At 42.9% G+C, this 21,589-nt stretch overlaps 2 protein-coding genes across 7 annotated transcripts in view; both read right to left on the bottom strand.

The window, feature by feature from the left end:
• Positions 1 to 88: 88 nt before the first annotated feature.
• LOC119186325 (uncharacterized) lies at positions 89 to 5,094 on the bottom strand. Of its 4 annotated transcripts, none has more exons than XM_037435005.2 (5): positions 4,733 to 5,094; positions 4,515 to 4,643; positions 4,344 to 4,388; positions 3,340 to 3,456; positions 89 to 174 (listed from the first exon to the last, which is right to left on the bottom strand). In XM_037435005.2, exons 1-5 carry the CDS (start codon positions 5,025 to 5,027, stop codon positions 146 to 148), a joined length of 615 nt encoding a protein of 204 aa, XP_037290902.1. In that variant the 5' UTR covers positions 5,028 to 5,094; the 3' UTR covers positions 89 to 145. The 4 variants fall into 4 exon arrangements, with proteins under 4 accessions (XP_037290902.1, XP_075749295.1, XP_037290889.2 ...); XM_075893180.1 differs by having other exon boundaries at positions 4,515 to 4,640; positions 4,733 to 5,092; XM_037434992.2 differs by lacking the exon at positions 89 to 174 and having other exon boundaries at positions 2,071 to 3,456; positions 4,733 to 5,092.
• A 6,062-nt stretch (positions 5,095 to 11,156) lies between these two features.
• The window catches only part of LOC119186303 (transcription factor Sp1-like), a 54,268-nt gene continuing 43,835 nt past the window's right edge, over positions 11,157 to 21,589 (bottom strand). For 2 of the 3 annotated variants that reach the window (XM_037434981.2, XM_075893163.1), the window contains 3 exons: positions 19,576 to 19,817; positions 14,200 to 14,393; positions 11,157 to 11,686 (listed from right to left, as the gene is read on the bottom strand). In XM_037434981.2, coding sequence (XP_037290878.1) covers positions 11,430 to 11,686; positions 14,200 to 14,393; positions 19,576 to 19,817 — 693 coding nt within the window. In that variant the 3' untranslated portion in view covers positions 11,157 to 11,429. The remainder of the gene's footprint in view (positions 11,687 to 14,199; positions 14,394 to 19,575; positions 19,818 to 21,589) is intronic. The other variant, XM_075893156.1, reaches the window with a different exon arrangement.

Here is a 21,589-nt window from a genome sequence, read left to right as displayed (position 1 = left end):
GTCCTTCTCTCGCACTTCAAATATAGTAACCCCAAACAAAGTCCGCTTTGTGTTGGCATGAAGCTACAAACACATGTGCTCACAAAACTCGCTTGACAAAAATGCAGAGGTTTACTGTATGCTGGCTTGAGCACAAATTCCAGAATCAGACATTTCCCAGGTGGCCTTGCTTTGCTGTAGAAGCCATGCACAAAACACAAGGGGAAAAAATAGATCAGAATAATAGTATGCCTCTATTTTGCAGCTGACAGTTCCTAGTGCTGGATTGGGGTTTCTACAACTAAATTTATCCATGCAACACAGTGGGCAGATATCTACTTCAATTTTATTGGAAAATTACAGCTTGGCAATGACATGAATGTAACAAAGTAGTGGTGCCATTATTCTCAAATTGTGGGCACACGATCAGAATGAGATGTAAAATCAACCTGTATGTGACCTTGAGCATAAAACATTTCAACACTTCAATGAGTGGCTAGGGAACTGGGGAATAAAAGTTCACAAAGCACCTTTCAGTCACATGAGAACGCACAAAGCTTCTTCATGTACATAGATTATTGACACATTCAAATATGTCTACAAGCTTCACTGAGACATTCGGTCGTGCCCCAAAGATCACACATCCAGCTAGGGACAAGTTCTCTAGACATCAAAAGCATGGATAACCTAACAATCACATATTTTACTTTCCCAAAATACAGTTTCACTTTGCTAATCTCTTAGTGAATTCTGTACACAATTTCGCTTATTAAAAGCTGATTTACACACCTCATTTAAACTTGCACCCTTACAAAAAAATTTTGCAAAAAAGATTTTAGTAATAACGAATAAATTTTATTCTGGACTCTACAGAAAGAAAGTCTCTACAATGTGCACTGCATTAACCAGAGAACACTTGGAGCTACAGATATGGAATGTATAATCGTCATTTATCAAATGACTGGCAAACACCTATACTTTGGAAAAGATTTGCATTCATAAAAGTCTGTCTCTTTTATGTCATTGATGAGTCAAAGTGTATTTTTTTTTCAAGACTTACTGATTTTTTTACTTTCCTTGACAATAAAATAAAAATTACATGAAACTAGAACGTGCCAATCAGTTTTCCAACAAAACTCTCACGCCTGAACCGATGCACTTGGTGATACAAACGTTTTAGCCATTGTTTGCATGTATATCTTGTTCACACTTTGCCACACAAAATAGATCTCAGCCATGCCTCAACAGTGCATTGGATGTTTTATTTGAGTTTTAATATGGTCATATTTGCTCCCTCACAACTACAAAGTGTTTCCTTTTTTTGTCACTTGACCATTCTCGTTTAAACAATGCCACCCCTGCTTTAGACCTTTAAATACTGCTTCATATGATGAGGTATTGCTGCTGAGACAGGATCTCCCTCTAAGATCATCGCCGGAACAGTGCACCACCACATGCAAACACACCTTGGTGTTATAGAACTTGCATTCACTAATAAATAAAAAAGGCTTTCAACTAGCCCACTAATTTTTTATGACAAGCCCGGTTGACTTCCATCGTTAATGCTTGCACTAAGACTGCTCTTTGTCTACCACGACTGGAACAGGCTTTTTACACTGACCCAAATGTCCCTGTACATGGTTTTTAATTATTAAAGGCATACAATGCATCCACCTATTTAAAAACTGCAAAAGATTGCATTCGTTTTTTGGCCACCAAAACTATCTTTTCCTTCTTTCAATTCTTTTACCATTTTCTGAGTAGCAGGTAGCAAGCAGACATTTACAATAACTGCCCATTTTTCCTTTCTTCTGTTTTACCTTTTGCCTATTTCACCAAAAGCTCCTACATGAACAATTATTAGGATGAAAGTCACTGTTCCAATGAATGTTCTGGCAAAGCAATTAACACACAAAACTCAAGTTCCTTGTAAGCTTTCTCAAGTATCCAGCTGATGATGTAGTTGAAAAATCGTGCACTGCAATGTGTGCACATTTAACCTTTCAATACAAGAAACAACAAACGTAAACAGGGATGTTTGCACGAGAATTAACGCTATGTTATACACTAAGACGGGGTTCTAAAGACCCATTGAAAAACCCTTCAATTTTTTTTTAAGCATGGAACAAGCTTAATAATGCCCGAGTGTTAACATAACAAAGCACAGCTAAAGTTGTCCAGACCAAAGCATCCAAGTTACTCATGAACATAAACTTGTACGAATGGTGCATTGCAGGCCATGCACATTCAAACTTTGCAACATTCTCAATACCACATATGAGGTATTTAGTAGAGCTTCTGTCACATTATGAAGACACTCCTCAACTGATTATGCTAAGAACTTACAGCCCCCCTTGAACAACACCACTTCAACATTCCAATTACCATTACCATAGAACATAAACAGGCAGGGTGGTGCCCAGACATGCAGCTCACTGCTGTGACATGGGTTCACTGCATTCAAGCTGGCCCCGATGAAATTGCAAAACAAAATGCAGCTAAGCTGAGACATACGACAAATGACATGTTTGAAATATGATACAGTAGCTCCTCTTTCTACCAGTTCTAAATGTCTCTTCAGCACTTTCAAAACAAGAGCACAGTGGCAGTCTCAGTGTACTGTTTCGAGGTCACTTACTGCTTCATCAAGCAACTGTTGTATGGCTTTCACACATGCAGTTCGCTTAGCACACACAGAACACGGTGTTAATCTGGGTGTCACATCCCCACTGCCCACCTCAAAGGTAAGGTCCAAAGGTATGTCCATGTTTGGATGTTGAGACCAGTAGTGCTTGTCCAAAAGCTTTAGGCTCATGAATTTCTGTTCACACCGATTGCAATAAACTATCGACACAAGCTCCTGCTTCTTCTGTGGTGATAATGAACTGAGAGTATTGAGCTGCTTTCTACCAGTCGGGGTATTTGCTTTGCACAACTTCTTTTGTGGTTGCTTAGGACCACTTCCATCCTTTTTATGCTTTTCTTCTTCACGCAATGGAGACTGGGGTTTCTTTTTCTCTTGCAGTTCACCGAGACATATTTCAGATGGATCGGCAGCAAGAATTTTACGCCGTCTGCCAGATGTTTGAGGCTTTACTGGAGGACTCTCCGCATTTAAGTACTTTACATTGAGTTTCAACTGCTTGCACATATCTTCCTTGTTCGCTGCAGTGTGAGTGACTTCGTGATAAAGTTTTGCAGTGGCAGTTTTAAAGACAGCACTACATAGAGAGCAAGGGTACTCTCGACACGGGGCTACTATAGGAACGGGGGCTAGTTGACTTTGGTCGGGTGTGTACTTCTTAGCCGAGCCGATGCTAGTAATGTGGGACATCAGGTCACTGAAACTGTCAAACTCACTAAGGCAGTGGCCGCAGATGAACGTCTTCCAGGAATACGCTCTGTGGGCATGAGCGTTGGTGAGGAACTCGTACATAAAAGCAACTGGTTCCTGGCAAACTAAACATTTTGCCAAGTCTGCAAAAGAAAAACAAGTATATGTCACAAAATAAGAAAGTGCTCCCCGAAAGCTAAGCAATGAGATTTAACAGCTGAACCACCAATAATGACACAAATAGTCGCAACTATGAAACAATAACCAGAGAATATTGCAAGCTAATTGCAGGAGGAGGTATGAATGTGTAGTTGTTCTAAAGCAAAATAGAGAGCTAGTTTTTCTTTTTTTTTTAAGAATATGTTTTCAGTTACTTCTGATGTTCTAAGCAAACTATTCACGAATTTTTCGCGAACGAAAGCCTTTAATTATAGTATTTAAAGAGCTGTTAGAGACAGTTAACGATGGCCACAGGCAAGGCAATGATTAACTTTCAACAGCGCACCTGCCGTCGGCTACCGTTCGGGTTCATTGAAAGCAGCGTGGGGTATCTGCAGCTCTTGATTATTATCTCCCGCTCAATTCCAGTCGAACATATTTTCAATACCGCATCTTTGTTCACGTCGCCACACTCAACTTAGCATAAAATGCCTTTCCTGCCGACGCTTTTTTGCCCGTAAAAACGTTTTACGAAAGAACCCCGTTACACAACCTTGCAATGCACATGAAAAAAAGTTGCCAAACGCTGAATCACTGTTATGTTTTCCTTCGTAACAATGACACATCCGGATACCTGGCGACCGCACACACGATCCAAGTTTTCAGCACGAAGCGTGCGCTAAGTGCGTTAAACGGAGCATTCGCAACAGACAACGGGCTGTTGAGAGAGAAAGAGAAGAACCCCGATTGAATATAGTCACGCATTTGTGATCGCTTATATGTCGAATCGTACCAGCTTAGTATCAGCACACAAAACGTTGCTAGCACAATGCCGTCTTAACAGCGCGCATAGATGACTGAAGGAACTTACTCTTTTTCTCTGTTTCCTTCATCTCTTTCGCTATACATAGGACTCCTGCGTGAGAATGGGCATAACGTTAATTCAAAATAATGTACAAGATTGTGCGGTTCACGACACGTACTTCAAACGAACGCTAATACGATTGCATACGTTACGTGCGCAAAAGCAGAAGGCACTTACTCGGTTGGCTCTGCTTGGGTTTCTTTTTCAATTGACTCTGTTTGGGTTTCTTTTCCGAAGTCTTTACCGTTTGTTTCTGTTTGATTTTGCGTCCCGGAGGCTTCGCGACTCCCGATTTGGTTTCAGCTGCTTTGCCGAAGAAATGGGAGAAATTCTGTAAGTGCCGCGTACTTGCGCATCTTCTTAAACACGTACAACAAAACGTGAAACTCGCTTACCTAATTGTTCCTTTGGTTGTGTCGGCGCAGCCTTCCTAGGCTTTGGATTTAATTCCAACGATGGCACTGCACTTTTTTTCAACACTGAACGACCGCGAAAAGCACGAAAGTGGATTTTGAGGAAGTGGCGGGAGCACAGCACCGTGGCGTTATCCGATTTGAAACCTTTCACGTTGATGGCTTTTTCCCAAGCTTTCCTCTGGCCCTCAATTTTTGGGAAGTTGTAGAATACAGCTTTCTTCACATTTTTTTCCGAGTTGGTGCGGCAATTTTCGATACAACATTTCTTTTCCATGCTGGATAACAGACATGAAAATCAAAATGGATGCCGACTCCGAGGAATTCTCCTCCAGAGGGCAGAGAGTTAGGTATCACGTGCCCTGTTTAAGCCAATGGTTGCGCTGATGCTAAAATGTCGTCACGGGACGCACGCGCGCATCGGGCGGCCATTTCTTTTCATTTCTTTTCCTTTGCATCTATATAGCATTTGTTAGAACTAAAAGCCAGCACCAGTGCGCCTCCATTGCAACATCGCCGTTACGCCTTGGGAGACGTGTGCGCCCACTGCAAATATATTTCCTTGCACGGGCAGCAAGGCGCCCTAGATTCTGCAAGATGCCAGCGTCAGTTAGCTGACTGCGGCTGCCCACAACGGCAATGGCGGCCGTGGAGCTGCCATGTTTTACGACTTGTACTTGTTGGAAGCTGGTGAAGCAAACTGAATTCATAGGTTCAAGCTTTTTTACTTTTCTCCCCAACTGTTCCGATCGTTTTTTTTTACCGTGGCTGGTGTTTCTACGTTGTAAGAGAGGTGCCTCGAAAAAAAAAGATGTCGTTCACCGACGGGGCGTTACATGCCCACACAGACACTGCTGAAGCTTGGACAACACAAAATGATAGCACCAACACAGAATATTAGGTGTTCAACTTGGCTCAATTTTATTTCACACCTTAAATAACACTCTTTCTGAGTCCGATATTGTGCTTGGCATCCCAACACATTTTCTCTGCTCAGAAAATATACAAAAATGTGATGGTCAACAATCTTCACAGATAAAAAGAGAAATCCTCACAAACAGAGCTTATGTCGCATTCGAATTTTCTTTAAAATTTAGTGGGATGGGGTTGCAAAATCTGGTGGCTAACATTAACAAGCACATTTCAATCTTTGATGACCTCAATGATTTCCACAACTGTGAGAGCTGCAGTTACAAAATCTGTACATTTATGCCACAGCAGCACGTCAAGCACGCTTTTATTAAAACATCAATTGATGATAGCCATACCACACAAAGCAATGAATGGCATGGGATAATCGTATTCAAAACTATGGCTGCGACAATTTCTCACATATGAAAGTGCAAAAACATCCAGTATGAAAGCTTGCTACACCATCATCCATATTTACATTGTGAAAGTGTCGCAACACAACCCGCCTGCAGTAGATAGAAAACAATGAGTCAGAAAAGGTGCTTTTTAGACTTGGTGCTTATGTGTAGCCAAACAAAATTTTTAATTCAGTAATGTGATGATCTGCACCACAGGTATAGCCAATTAATTGGGGGGTGGGGTCAAACTCCCCCTTCCTCCTCCCAAAATGTCAGTTTGTATCTGTTGTACACATACAACCGTATATACAAACACACACATACAAGCACACAGTTGTAGAAGAATCCAACCCAGCCACTCTCCACAATAACATCCTAACAACGCTCTGATCTGCACAAAGCAATCAAATACCCTTACAAGCAATGCAGCATGCATAAATGACTATAATATATGTGCACTAGAAAGTGAAGTACTACAATGATGAAGCACAAGTAACAAAGATCTTCAGCAAGGGAGGATGAGCACTTCATAAACTTGGCACACAGCGTGCATGCTGTAGATATGCTGCTTTAGTATATATTAGTAACAAAATTGTACTTCACAAGATTACAAGCAAGTGCAAAAGCAGTACCATGTCTCCTCGAGTGAATCTCTCGAGGTACAACACACATGAGCATAAAATCTCCACATTACTCTCTATAACTATCAGGAAATAGGCAAGTAATGGACTCACGACAAAACACCAGCAGCAAATCCTGTAGCCATCTTCTGACTAATGCAAACTATAAGAACTTCCCTTGAAAGAGGGAAGACTTGTTCTCGCTTTCTCAAAAGTAGCTAAGCAAGGAAATGCCACGGGCTAACACTGCACCACTTTGTCGATTCCATCCCTATGTTAAGTGGGGGCAAACATGGGTATTCTGGTACAATGGCGTCTAGGTGTGATGAAAGTAAGTGGAGGGCTTTGGCAGGGCGAATATGAGCCTCAGCTGCTGATAGCCACGCTTCTCTAGAATCAACTTTCACAATCGGCATAATACACATTGGCCCATAAAAAAAACTATAATGTCCTTGAAAATTTGTGAAAAGTGTCTTTGTGACTTGGACATAAAGTTTGAAATGGAGGCAACTAGTCTATTCATAGACAGCAGTGTAGTGCATTTCCATACCATACATTTTCAAGGAACTGACACAGAAATTTGTTTCCGGCAGCTCCTGCATTCATGAAGACGTAAAAATTTTTAAAAGCGACCTGAAATCCATAAGTGTGGAAACAACCAGTACTCTAAGCCATTCTGAAAGTGTTCAGTATAGGTGCATTATGCTGAAGTAACACCTGCACCAAGTACACAAACAAATATGATACCCACAAATGGTTATGACTGCCAATTATATATGAGCGTGCCATTTGTTTGAAAACACAAGTTATCCCATAAAAGCACTCAGGTTCCTCTATAAAATAAATAAATAATACAGAGATTCGATTTCAAATTACCTTCTCGAAAAACAAAATGAAAAACAGGAAGGCACTAGTGATAAGTAAATTATTCATGCTCACTGCAAAGCCAGTGTACTAGGCTTTTCTGTGCTAATTTAAAGCTAAGCACTTTTATACATAACAGAAATGAGGTGTTAGAGGGAGTCAGATGAATGGTGAGGCTTGCTATAAACAAAATGAAGACTTTCAACTCCCTGTTCCAACAATTGTACTGTAACAACCGGATAGCTGGCTGTAAATTTTTTAAAAAGAAGTCATAGTGAACCCAGTCTGCCAAAGCACAATCTTTAGCATATACAGCTGCCAAAAGTGCAAGTTTGGTTAAACGTCAGGTTCACTAAATCAATATGGCACGTCAGAGCAGTACACAAAGGTATAAAATCAAAAGAAAACTTCACAATATCCAAAGTTTGCCACACACTTCAAACATGTGAATGGTGCAATCAGCAAGCACAATGTCTTTCCAACGATCAAGAAGGATGTTTGTGACATAACAGCCATTGCAGACACACTCATTAATTTTCGAAGATTCATGCAGGTATAATTAAGAAATTCTTTAAATATACCCCACCGCAATGAGTCACCAAATGGAGCACTAAGAAGTCTGGTAGCATCTTGGCTTCATAACCTGCACTATGAAAAAGTGCAACCACCCCTACAACTTTTATGTTGTCTTGCATAATACTAGTATACAGAATAGGTAAATCAAATGTGAATAAGGAACTATAGAGCCGTGTGAAAAATTGACTGGCTTCTATGACTCACTTAAAAATCTCATCACAGTAGTACAATTATTTTACAGTGCATGTCACAGTGTTAGTACTGTGTAGTTGCAGCTGAAAGGGCAAGGACAAAGAGAGAACCAGGGGTGCAACAGCCGAAACACAATTTGGAGCAATTTTCGGAGCAGCAAAATGTTAATTTTGGAGCAGGTTGTGGGGAAAAAAAAAAACGTGCATTTTTATCATGGAAGACCACATTTGGAGCAGTATAAAAAAGGAGGCTTACATTTAAAAAAAATGCATAAATCATTCAACGTCACCTAAATCGCACAGTGTGAAAACGAGCACTGCTATTTCAATGAAAGTAGTATTTTGAACCTACCCACTTGAGCAAACAATGATAAACTCCACATTAGCATTTGCTGCACCTGTCAAATCACTTGACAGATTCCGCAAATTTAAATATTGATCTGCCAAGCATGCGACCTCGAAATTTGGGAGATTCGTAATACCAAAGAGTTGGGGTGGCGACAAAAAAAAACTGGCGCACCGTTTAGTTCAAGCGATTGCCTGTAGCTTATTTAGATGTCAGTGATAATACTGGTACTAAGAATTATGAAGCAAAATGTGCAATGTCCCACTAAAACTAACAGCCCCTTCTAAACCTCAATATGCCTTTCTGCAGGGCACCCCTGTACTGCGGCGAAGGTGGCTCAAACAGCATTAGAACCTAAGTGAAGAAATTTTCTTACCGCTACATCCCCCCCCCCCCCCCCACTTGCCGCCTTTTCGAGTTTTTTTTTTGTTTCACCGCGGAGTTAAGTGCCGCCTCAGCTCCCTTGCAAGGCGCATTCGACGAGGTAAAGTAACAATGGCGCGCGCCCGTTGACGGTACCAGATATTTATTGCCAGGTACGTGAAAGGGACGACGCAACTTCAAGAGAGTGGGTAAAAAAAAGCTGTTTTATGTGCCACTGCTAAGGCAATCAACGTGGTCGCTGGTAACACCAGCGTTCACAGCACGTCGAGCTTGCTCGCACGAGGAAAACGCAGCATACGCTTCCAGGTTTAGTTTCTAACAAGCCATAGCCGCATTTTTAGACTAGGAAATTTACATTTCCCACAAAGCGTTGGTGGCAACAGCAACGCATCTTTGTCTTGAAGTTCAGTCGTCCAGCCAGTAAGTATCCGCTGCGGCCAGAGTACCGATGGGCGCGCAGCGTTGTTACTTTATCTGGTCGATCACATCTCGCGAGCATGGGCAGGTGCCTAGAATAATTTAAGTATATTCTAGGCACTATAGTTGGCGTCTGCGTGCTTTGACTGATGGCGCAAACTGTAGGTGGCCGACATGGCCTGCATTTCTCTCTGAAATAAGCGAACCTTATAAAATTTTGAGGCTGCCTGAGCATTTTGGCAAATTTCAAAATTTCATTTTAGCAAATTTCACGGTTTTAGCACAGCTGGGTGCAACAATCAGAAATTGTATCAAATTGGCGCAATTCGCGCAGCTGTTGTACCCCTGAGAGAACTGTGTCTAAGCTATTGATGAGCCAATAAAGGCTTATTAGTTGATCTGAGATGCACTGGCATCTTTCTGTTCATTAAGTGCACATTATGCACGAGAAAGATAAATGCCTGAGTCACAAGCAAAATAACACATTACCTCTGAATTTTTTAAAATGTAGAACCAATACACGAGTGGGCATAGCGAACAAACAATTCTTGACGATTCAAGGTTTTCAACCTGCGAGTCCTTTAGCTGCATTCACATGCTACCATTGAAACTAGTGTGCTCCATTCAGTGACACATTTCCTTTTGCTGCATTTCTCCCATTCAAACATATTTCCATGGCCTACAATCTTGCATATCAATTTGTCCTGTCCATCTTAATTATTTACCTAACAAGTTCTCCACAGACCTTAAAATAGTAGTGCTACTTTTTCTGTGCCATATTTGCATCTGGTATGATTTCCAAGCTCCCTATTAAATTTTCAAACAGCCAGACCTGTGTTGCGTGCACCTGTGCTCGCCGACTAGTCACTCATTTGTAATACTTTCAATTCATAGCTTTCTTTTTTTTTTTCCCATGGCTGTGCATATTGAGCTTCACACGAACCTGCACCTCTTGTGGCGCCACAAGAGCCTACAATTATTGCAAGCATGTCTATTTAACTGCAGTAAAAGCTTGCTATGATATGTTTCAAGCAGAGTTTTCCCCAGTATGAGTGGCAGTGAAGGGGCCATCAACTGCTCTGATTAACACCGTTGAACTACACATACAATGCCAGCGAGCCGTGCCTCCTGCCACATGGTAATCTAAAGAAAAGTCTGGAGTGACCTTCCGATTTCAAAAATCCCTAACACCAGCGGCAGCACCAGTGCAAGAACACAAGCACATTTGCTTCTGGCTTCTATGTGTATCATAGATGTCACAAGTGCATAACGAAAATCGAGTACTTGGCATTCCTAAACTTATTTCTCCCCTCTACCTCCCGCCCCCATCCGTCACTTCAAACTGCAGTAGGTGTGACTTTTCTTTTTTATATCCAGATTGGGCTGGTCTGGTTCTGCAACAGCATGAGCAAAATGCTATTTAACCAACCATTTGTGGTTCAGTACAGTACATACTATTTGCAGTAAACACTTACCACAGCTATATAAACTATTAGTTACAACGAAAAAATCATGGTGCTCCTTTGATTTCGTCATGACAAAATTTAACTGTATTGAAATTTTCAGTTTTTTTTATTACTATAGTATTTGACCGTTCATGAATTTAACAATAATTATTCAGTGACCATACTTCGCATAAAAGTTTAAATCTCAATGCAGCAAAGTTTCAGCGTAACAAAGCAAATCGCTAATTTTACCAACTTCGTTATACCAACGATTATCTGTAACTATCATTCAAAACGAACATTTCATCACACAGGTGACACAGAATTGCTTGTAAAGCCTACCATACTACCAATGCAGATCACAGGCAAAGTGCGGTTCACGAGTTCCAGACAAGAGTGCCCTAATGGCACAAATAATTCGACAAATGCATGCCCCTCACGCCAAGAGCTTCAAAGATTGTGAAAAACACAGCAAATAGGAACCAGATGTGTGATGAGATGTGCAGCACTGCCAAGATGCGCAGTCTCAAGCGGAAAGGACATGTGTGGTGCCATTGTTCTCGGCAAGAGCCGACTCGTTTATCGAGAGGTCGTGGTCCGAGACGTCGACAGACATCTCCAAATCGCAGGAGTCCGGGGCAAAGTCGTCATGTGATGCGTTGGCCACTGCACTCACGCCGGAGATCGCGCCCTTTTTGCTAACGTGGGTCTTGAGGTGCTTGGACAGGTGGTCGCTGCGCATAAAGCGCTTCAGGCACTCAGCACACTGGAAGCGCTTTTCCCCTGCAGTGAACAACAGGGTCAAAGTGAAAAGACAGAAGCGCTTATGTTCACCTCACACATCTGTCACAATAATATGCTTTCTTAAGTCAGGCATATTCCTGCTATGTGTATAGGTGCACATACTATCAGTCTTTGAATTGCACTTAGCGTTCGGTGTTTGAAATGTTGACTATCTATCCAATCAAATGCTTATATAACAACAATGTATTCTATCCATAATATAATAACTCTAAATATTCACATGCCCTTTATAAAAATGCTGACTGTACGGAACGGCAAAAACAGAACAATGAGGAAGCACGGCACTGTCGGAGGACTTCATCCCAGTATTCCAATATTGTTCTACAGTGAAACCTTGTTAAACCGTACCCGCGTAAACAGTAGTTTCGTTTTAAAAATAGTGAAGCCAAATCCCCGACTCGGCGGCCACTGAACATAATGCATTTTGTATCCGCATAAGCCGTACCAGCTTATCGCGTATGTATCGGTTAATAAGTAGTTTTTTCAATTTTCGTTGCGCACTCGACGTGGCATGTCGTCCTCCACTGGGCGTCCCGACAGAACAGCAAGCTCCAAAGATCGAAACACGCCTCGCTTGTCTGTGTTGATGATGATGGTGGCTGTGTTGGTGAGCGCCATCTCTTGGATTTTTCTGCAACAAGAAGCACTCGGCCGGCTAGGCTTCTGGTGTTGTCCACGCGATGGTGGTTTGCACAAACATGCAAACACGGTGTGCACTTGCTTTGCTTTCTTTGTTCCTTTGGCGCCGTGCATCGGTGTTCTCTGTTTGATCCGTGCCGTACAGCTCTCGCATCGTTTTTCACGTGTTGTGTATGTGTGCTTGTGCTGCTCCGTACTTGCGTCATGCCGAAGGTGGGACAAAAGCGTCGAGTGCTAAAAATTGAGGAGAAATTGGACATAATTCCAACTGCGAAAAGGTGCCGGCTATGCGGTTCGGCGTTTTCAGATGTAGAGGAGGCGCTGGTGAAGTGGCTAAAAGCTGCACGGTCAAAAAATCTGCCTATCAGCGGACCCCTGCTCGTGGAGAAGGCCCTAGTTTTTGCCTCGCAGCTCAACCATGACAACTTCGTGTGCAGCAATGGCTGGCTGGCCAGATTTAAGGCGAGGCACGGCATTACCACAAGGACTGTTTCGGGAGAAGGTGCTGCTGCTTACGTGGATGGCCCGGAGCAGTGGCAAAATGGTCAGCTGAAGAACATCTTGGAAGGCTACGCACCTGATGACATCTTTAATATGGATGAATCGGCGCTATTCTTTAAGCTGCAACCAGACAAAACGCTCCCGTTCAAAGGTGAAACGTGCACCGGTGGCAAGCATGTAAAAGACAGAATATCAGTGGCGTTTTGCGTAAACATGACTGGAACCAACAAAACTCCGCTCCTCGTGATTGGAAAGTCGGCGAAGCCTAGATGTTTCAAAGGCACCCGGTTGCCATCAGGGGTCATCTATCGCAGCAACACCAAAGCATGTATGACGGCAAAACTCTTTAAGGAGTATGTGCGCCTCATCGATCGTCGTTTTGCGGCTAAGAACAGAAGAGTTGTTATTATTTTAGACAACGCTTTGACGCACGTCACCCTGGACAACCTGATGGCTGTGAAGTTGGCGTTTCTGCCACCTAACACAACAGCGATTGCCCAGCCCTTGGACCAAAGCATCATTCGAGCTGTAAAACAGCTCTACAAGAAGAATCTGCTGCGCAGATTTCTTCTCGCCATTGAATGCGGCAAATTATTCTCCATCGACCTGATTAGCGCGATTCACCTGCTCGAATACTCGTGGCGGTAGGTTGAAGCAACGACAGCTCAAAATTGCTTCAAGCGTGCTGGCTTCAGTGTGTGTGCGGGCGACGCAGGTGACCCCAGTGACACTATCGACCAGACTTCGGACATCGTAGACGAAGCTTGCAAAACTCTGCTAGCTGACGTGCTGGAGCGGCAGGGCGTTACGGAAGGCATTTCCTTCCCCGACTTCAGAGACGCAGACAGCGATGTGCAGACATCTCCGGACATGTCCGACGAAGCCATTGTTGCCTCGGTTGTCAAAGTGTCGCCAAATGATAGTGATGAGGACGACATGGAAAGCGACAACACGGGTGATCCAGGTCCGACAGTGGCCGGAGCTGCGCATTGCGTCAGCGTCATGCGGGTATTTGCCGAGAAGAGGGGGCTGGCGGAAAAGCTTGCTCACAGCATAAGCGAGTTTGAGGCCGCTGTCGTTGCTGCTAGGCCGCCGGGTCGCCAAATGAAGATTACAGACTTTGTCACGCGAAGTTAATAAATTACTGCTCGTTTTTTGTTCTTTCATCACACTCTCTGAAGGTTTCTTTTTTTGACAGGTAAGTGAGCGACCTGACGCTATTTCGGTTAAGCAGTACTACCGTTTAGTACATACTTTTTCCGAGCTCCGGCCAACTACGGTTTAACAAGGTTTCACTGTATTTGATATGAATTACATGGCCATTCGTTCAATTTGTGAAGTTAAAGACTGACCTGTGTGGGTGCGCTTGTGTCGCTGCAGTTCATCAGAGCGCGTGAAGCGCTTGCCACAAAAGAGCCACTCGCAAACGAAGGGCCGCTCGCCGGTGTGCCAGCGCAGGTGGGCCCGCAGATGAGACGTTTTCCCGTAAACTTTATGGCAGCCCGCAATGTGGCACACATGCTGCCGCCGCTTGTTCTCGCTGTTCCTGCATGACCAAACAATACTATCATGGCTGTGCTCTTCTTTATTTGTTGATGGTTACAGTGAAATAAGAGATACCCATAAATAGGAGAAAAGCACTGTTTCAGTACAAAGTGTGCTTTTCTCTGCTCAGTATTGAGAGGTTAGGTTCAAATGTATCACAGCATAGACCACCGCATGCAAGTCACTACAATCACGAATACCTGCTCTGCAAGTGGTCTTACACTGTAGCCAAAGCATTTTTATAAGCTGCACATGCGCAGAACACATAGACCAAGCAGCCCTGCACATCCAAGAATTGAGGCATGTGACAGAAATTTTTGTATCTATACAAGTTTACCAATTTTGAAAGGTTAACATGAAAGGACCCACAGAGCTGACATAATGAGTAACGAATGCTGAAAGAAACAAAGAAAAAAACTAGGGGTATGTGAATATTCTAACATTGAGATATTGTTACGCGTAACTTATTTATTAAACTATTTGCGATGCGCAGAGCTCGACGAACAAGATGGCACTAGTTCATCAACAACCGGCAACAACTGTCGTTGTCTTTCTCTTTTATGCAGCAAGACTGCTGGGGCTGTTCTGTATCAATATCTTGTGAATGGTGTTTGTATTAGATTCAATTCACAAAGAAATGTCAATATTCAATGTATTCAAACATCTAAGAAATAATAATATGATAGCTTCATCCAATCAGAGGTCTCAAACTGAGTCCAGCTACCCGACCATAGTGACGAGATTAAAACCCTCAGAGGGTCAGGATGGAGTGAATATATGGAAAGTGGAGGGGGGGGGGGGGACAACATCTTTAATTGAAAGTATTTCCCATATCCTATATCTTATATGGGTCGTTCCTAAAAGTGATTCAGTGCCAGGTTTCCAGACGCACATCGATACCGATCTAAACAATCGCTGACATCTGGACACCAATACTATAGAGTTTTAGTTCCGCGGTCATTAATCAACACAATGTGATTGCATCACATGCCTCATGAAAAAATTATGAAGACCAGTCTAGCCTGCAAAGCTTACCCGCAGAAAGAGTTATTAATCACGGTACGTGCAAAATAATATGAGAACCATTTAGAAGTGTCGCGAACAGTCACAATGTAACAAAATAAATATAGGACAAAGAATGTCATTGCCGTGGGTCGCAAGCAAGAGGTTGGTGGGCTGCGTGTTTGAAACCCCTGTTTTATATGATGCATGTAAACTCAACTCCGTTTTCAAACCTCGACCTATCATAAAGATTAACGAGTGTTGCAGTGTCCCGATGCCTTGTAGACTTAGTAGCCCAATTCCAGTGCATAGGCTGAAAAGAACGCAGCGTGAAAGTGCTAAGCACAGCATCTGCTTATACCATACTTAACCATGCGTAATGCACACTCAATTTCGAGAGTTCTAAATTAAAGTGCAATCATGTGTATCATTACAAGTTATCGCAAATCTGTGGCAAGCCATCATGTTGATGGTTAGACAGAAAAGGCAAGAACAATACACCATCGAAGGTGAAATTTATTCTGCTGGCAGTTCCTTTCCTTCAGTGGTTCAGTTTTGCTTGGTTTCAGGTAACTTCTGGATATCCCTTGATTGCGTGCCATTTCAAGGGCCATTACCTTGACAAACTCTATATACGCAGAGCTGCTTGAGAGCACCTCCAATATTGTCATAGGAATCAATCCGCATGTTTAGTTATTTTCCTTATTATTCTTGATTGACATGCGGCTGAAGATTCCCTACCTTTGTTTCCACCACTCACAAACACTGGTTTCAGGCACACCAAATAGACAAAATGAAGTTGTCCTCAGGCAGTGCAACTACTTTCTTATGATATGAGCTTTCGAAAGAAAGGGGCACATTCCCATTTTCACTTTGCTGAGAACAAGTTAGATGCCGACAAATCGTCGTTGAGCACAAAGTGAGCCTGTCTGGACTAGCTTTAAAATGTGTTCCATTGTCATTTTGTGATGGCAATGTCATTTTGTGATGGCAATGTCACTACATCTGCCACAGGTAGTCGGCTGCAGCTAAGGCCGTGTATATGGCTTCTGTCTTTACTCGATTGACTAGTCTTGAAAAACAAGCTTTCTCAATAATATCTTGGCAGCAAAAAATGGACCTAATATGCAATTTTTTTATTGGTACCACCCAAAAATTGGTGGCATATCAAGTTATCCAGGCTCATGGCAATACTGCATCTTACATCACACAACAGCCGGAAGCCCAGTTTAGTTTTCCCGTGGCAGATGCACAATGTATTTTCCTTGCGCGTTTGCACGTGTGAATAAGAAACTAGACAGGCAGACTGCTATTCCCAAGTCGAAGCGCACCTTTGCTTGCCATATCTTTAAGGCCTCCACAGAAGTTCAAAGAGGAGGAGAGATTGAGGAAATACCGTCTTTTCCTCTCATATGCAAAATGTTGTTGACACCATTTTGTATGTTCCAAATCAAGCAAATACAGCAGACTCTCAGTAAACAGAAATCTGTTAAATAGAACTGCTGCTTAGTTGGAACAACTGCGTCTGTTGGTTTTGTAAATTTATTCAGCACCCTCTTCATTTCTCACTAAACCTCCTGTTAAATGAAACACATTTTCCTGGTCGCTTCAGGTTCTTTCTAATGAGGGTCTACTGTACCCACAATTCGACCTATACATTTCCTCATTCTTTATAAGACATAGGGGTGTTCGTAGCAACACCCCTCTGGTGCTTCACCAACCAAGCCAAAAGAAACGCCTTCATATTCTCATCTCATAAAAATATGCTTAGGAATCCTCAACTTTTTTTCTGTGATGTTGTTTGGAAGTACTTAAAAAATATTCCATTTACACAATATTCCAATTCACTTTGCACCCACAGTTACTGGTATTTGCACAACTTTACAAGAATTTCATAAGGATATTTCACCATGTTTTCAAACTTCCTCAATTACTTAGACCTCCCCCACAGAACACCAACACAGACAAAGGGCCACAGCGAAAGCTTCTCTGTCACCTAGGCAACCTCCCATCCCCCCCTTCATTTTATACACTTGCGTCGCATTGCTGCCTCAAGATTTTATTATTAGTATTTCCCTTTCTCTTAGTCTATTATAATCAATCTGACTGCAAAGTGCTGCACATACAGTGCTGTCTGTATACATAGAGTTCTATGGGAGGGCAGACTGGAATCAGAAAAGACCATGTCATAGCTAGTCCTGCATTACAAATGGTTGTGTTGCACTGTTGGTGGCCATTCATTCGGGGAAATGTTAAAATACTGAATTAAAAAAAGAGTGGGAAAAAAAAAAGGTTCACCAGAATAAAGTATGTCTATTGTCCCAATGGCTGAAACACTTCTCAATGCTTAACTGCACACCAGGTTGTGATGACTCTCATCAGGCCAGCCTGAATATCAGCCAATGTCTGACTATTGCCATACCCAGAAAAAAGTGTTGTTAGGTGCTGCACCATATCTGCATTCAATGGCTGCAACGTGGGCCACACAACATCGTTAAAGTCACTGTTTACTTATGAGTGCTCAAGAACATGACAAACGATGTGATCATTCAACTTAGCACAATGCAGGAGGCACTGTCTGTAGCAGGGATACAAACCCCGCAAGAACAGAGACCATCGATAATGTCTAATGATGTGGCAGGTGGAATCACGGGTACGGGATCACAGCTACAGCCGACTACAGGCACTGTCCTTATTATCAAGGATAAACCCTTAATGGCGAAAACAGTTGGGGATTGTGTCTGATGTTACTGTCTTCCGAACATAAGACAAAAAAAATGACCACAGGCAAATCACAAAGGCTACAACAAAGTTCTTTCTGCAACTGCTGCTGAACCTTCATGCTCTAAATAACACCCTGGATTATCGGCTGTGAGACACTTGTATTTGGTGGTAGAGGCTCTACATCAATAGCCTTGTGATTGTTTATGTGCCCTAGGGTGGCCCACTTGTCTACAAACATCAGCACAATGCAGTTCTGAAGTTTGTATTTCCTGTCAAGCTTCTGCACATACTTTTCAAAATGTTCTTAGATTATACACCCCTTAGTGTTGTTTCCTTCATACCAGACAGGCCAGTCCCAAAGCCAGAAATTTTTTTTCAGGTGGGCTCACTTGTTGAAGACCTTGTAAAACCCCTATTTTCATTAATTATTCTTGTTGAAACACCCCGCTTCATTTGAATTTCGAAGTAAGGGGGGGGGGGGGGGGGCAGGCCTTCCTCCTGTCTGGCTACGGGCCTGAAACAGGCAGTGATTAATCCTCTTTAAAAATCTTGGATGTTTAAACATGCCTATAAAAAGGAGCCAAAATGTGACCACCTCTGACATGCTGCCTCCCATGACGATTGCCAGATGCTCCTTGCTATGCTTTCCCCCACAGCAGGATTCCAAAGACAAAATAAATGTCTGATACATCCATAACGAGATGATTGGTGTATGAAAATTTGGACACAGAGAAGAAGGCATGAGACAGGCACTGACTGAAAACTGAAGTTTATTGAAAAAAAACCCCACTCTTTATGATTGGCAATAACATTACAACTAGGCTTGTATGAATATTCGAATGCTTTGGACATTCAAACGAAAAGGAAACCCACTTCTCATAATTGGCAATAGCATTACAACTAGGTTTGTATAAATATTCAAATGCTTTGAATATTCAAACGAATATTACAGCACTCGAATTCGCTTCGACGAAAATTGAAGTTATTGAATATTTCAAAGTACTTGAAATGAACAAATTGTGAAGACGAAAACGCATCGTTGGCAAGCAGCATCGCCACCGCATGGGTACTGGGTGCTGGGCTCGTCTCGCTCGCTCGCATCGTGCTGATCATTGCCGGAATCTGCCTGAACGTTGCTCTGTCCCGATCGTGTTTTCATCGTGTAGAACCGCCGTCGCAACACACGTCAATAAACCCCTTTTCAGAATAAATGTATATTGACCTACATGTGACCTCATGTAAAGGTAATTTCACTGCAGTAAAGAAATTCTAAACCGTGAAAACACCTACCCAGGGGGAATCCGCACTGCCGTGAAGCCCTACTTCATGGTTAAACGAGCATATTACCTTGACATGATTCAACAATTTTTATGTTTAAACGCTTGTTATACCGGCTTACAAATTCTAAGTATCACGAATTAAGACAAGGCAGGATGGAATGAGAGAGTTTCACTGACCTGCCTTCACCCTCACGGCAATTTGGGCAGGTGCACGCCACCCGACGCAGTCTCCTGAGGCCAGCATTGCCACCACTACTGCCAGCCCCCGTTGGGGTGCTCGCCCCATCGTTCGCCCCCTGGGAGGCACCCCCATCTGTCAGGTCAGGGGATTCCAGGCCACCGCTGCCATCCGTCACAGGAGTAGATGCGCCTCCTGCGGCTGAAGTCAGTGTTTGGGCTTGTGCCTGCACCAGATGAACCTACAACAGCAGGTCAACACTTCAGTGACCTATCCACCGTCTCCTCTCTTTTGTATCTCACTGTAGGGCTTTTCCGACCTGTCAAGCAATGCGATTATCATTATAATTGATTTGTGGGGTTTAACGTCCCAAAACCACACTATGATCACGAGAGACGCCACGATTGTCATTATAAGCTTCCTCACAAAAACCGAAAGTGCTGCTTTGTGGTCCTGAATAATTTAAAAAAATGGAATCAAGGTTCCAGACAAAAAAAAATTGCGAGCTTAAATTTTTATGCGGCACTTCACAAAAGAGATGGCCAGGCTGGAAAAAATATTGCAAAAGTCTGCATCAATGCCAAAACTTATAGTTATCCAGATTAAAATGAGCATGGAATGGCTGAAACATGCACAAAGCAGACAATGCGAAGTTACAAAAGAGGCCCAAATGTGTTGTAGCCACATGACAAGCTCCTTTCATAAGCAATGACCAAAGGAACTACAACAGCACCAGCTATGCGAATTTCTCCTACCTCACCTAGCCACGCACAAGTGTCAAGCCACTATTCTGTAACAAAAAATGTTCCAACAAAACAATGACACTTCAACCATGGGAATTAATAAATGACTAAGTTGCGATAAATGACAAAGTTGCGATGGGGAAAGTGAAAGTCAACCGCAACAATGGAAGCACAATAGGAGCATGACAAGGTACTGATCCTAGCAGCATTAAAAACTTTCACAAATAATGTACAACCTCATTGGTGTGTTCGTGTATGTTACGAATTTCTGGTTCCCATTTCATAAAATGCCAATCTTGTTTCAATCCCACAAAGTCACGTGCAATAGCATCCAGTATTTTACATTTCCCTTTATGGTTATCACATCTAAATGTGACAGCATCTGCATTGATTTTTCACATGTAGTGATAAAAACAGTCACAGCCCCCTTTGTGGAGCATTACCTTAGGCAAGTGAGAAACCCAGGAAAAAAAATGCAGAAAACAGGGTAAACAACAGTGATTGTGCTAATTTGCAAGATGCAGGTACCGTATTTACTCGATTCTACCATGCCCTCGATTGTAACGTGCACCCGGTTTCCACGACGAAAAAAAAAAGCAAGACATCGATAGCAATGCGCACCCACTTTTCGCGTTGGCCCGCACGATCACACCATTCAGGAAAACGACTTCTTTCGAGAGCGCCTTCTGTTGAAATATGAGGTACAATGGAAGCTTGTGCCTATCTGACGTGCAACCGAGCATTGCCGTGACTCTAGTTTTACTGTGGCCCGATGTCAGCATGCGAACTTGCTTCGCCCCCTTCTTCGCGACGGTTGTGGTGCCAGGCATGTCGAAGTAAAGAGGGGTCTGATCGGCATTCCCAATTTGCCCAGGCAGGTAGCCGTTGTTGTGCCGCAAGTTTAGGACGAACCTCTGAAAACTGTGAAGCTTTTCATCGTACTCCTTCGGAAACTTTTCGCATATGCCCGTTCGCCTTCGGGGGGAAAAGCCTTTCCTCTTCATAAAGTTAGTTAGCCTGCACCTGCTCGCTTTAAACTGGCTCCGCATTAGCCCTTTTTCTAAGGCTAACTGCATAGCCTGCACTTGGAGCAGTTCTGTCATCACAGGCCGCTGTGCCGCTCACTGCTCAATCACATACTCGCCGAGCAGCTCTTTAGTTTGTGGAAACCGACCCTGCTGTGGTCCAATGAAGCCTTTGTGTGAATCTTTGCTGTCGACAATCTTCTGCTTTTGTTTCTGCCAGTCCCACGGGCACGTTTCGGGAATTT

This window comes from Rhipicephalus microplus, chromosome 1 (genome assembly GCF_043290135.1).
Source record: "Rhipicephalus microplus isolate Deutch F79 chromosome 1, USDA_Rmic, whole genome shotgun sequence".
Lineage (NCBI taxonomy): Eukaryota > Metazoa > Arthropoda > Arachnida > Ixodida > Ixodidae > Rhipicephalus > Rhipicephalus microplus.
The sequence above is the reverse complement of the archived record's forward strand: the minus strand, read 5'-3'. Positions and strand labels throughout refer to the sequence as shown.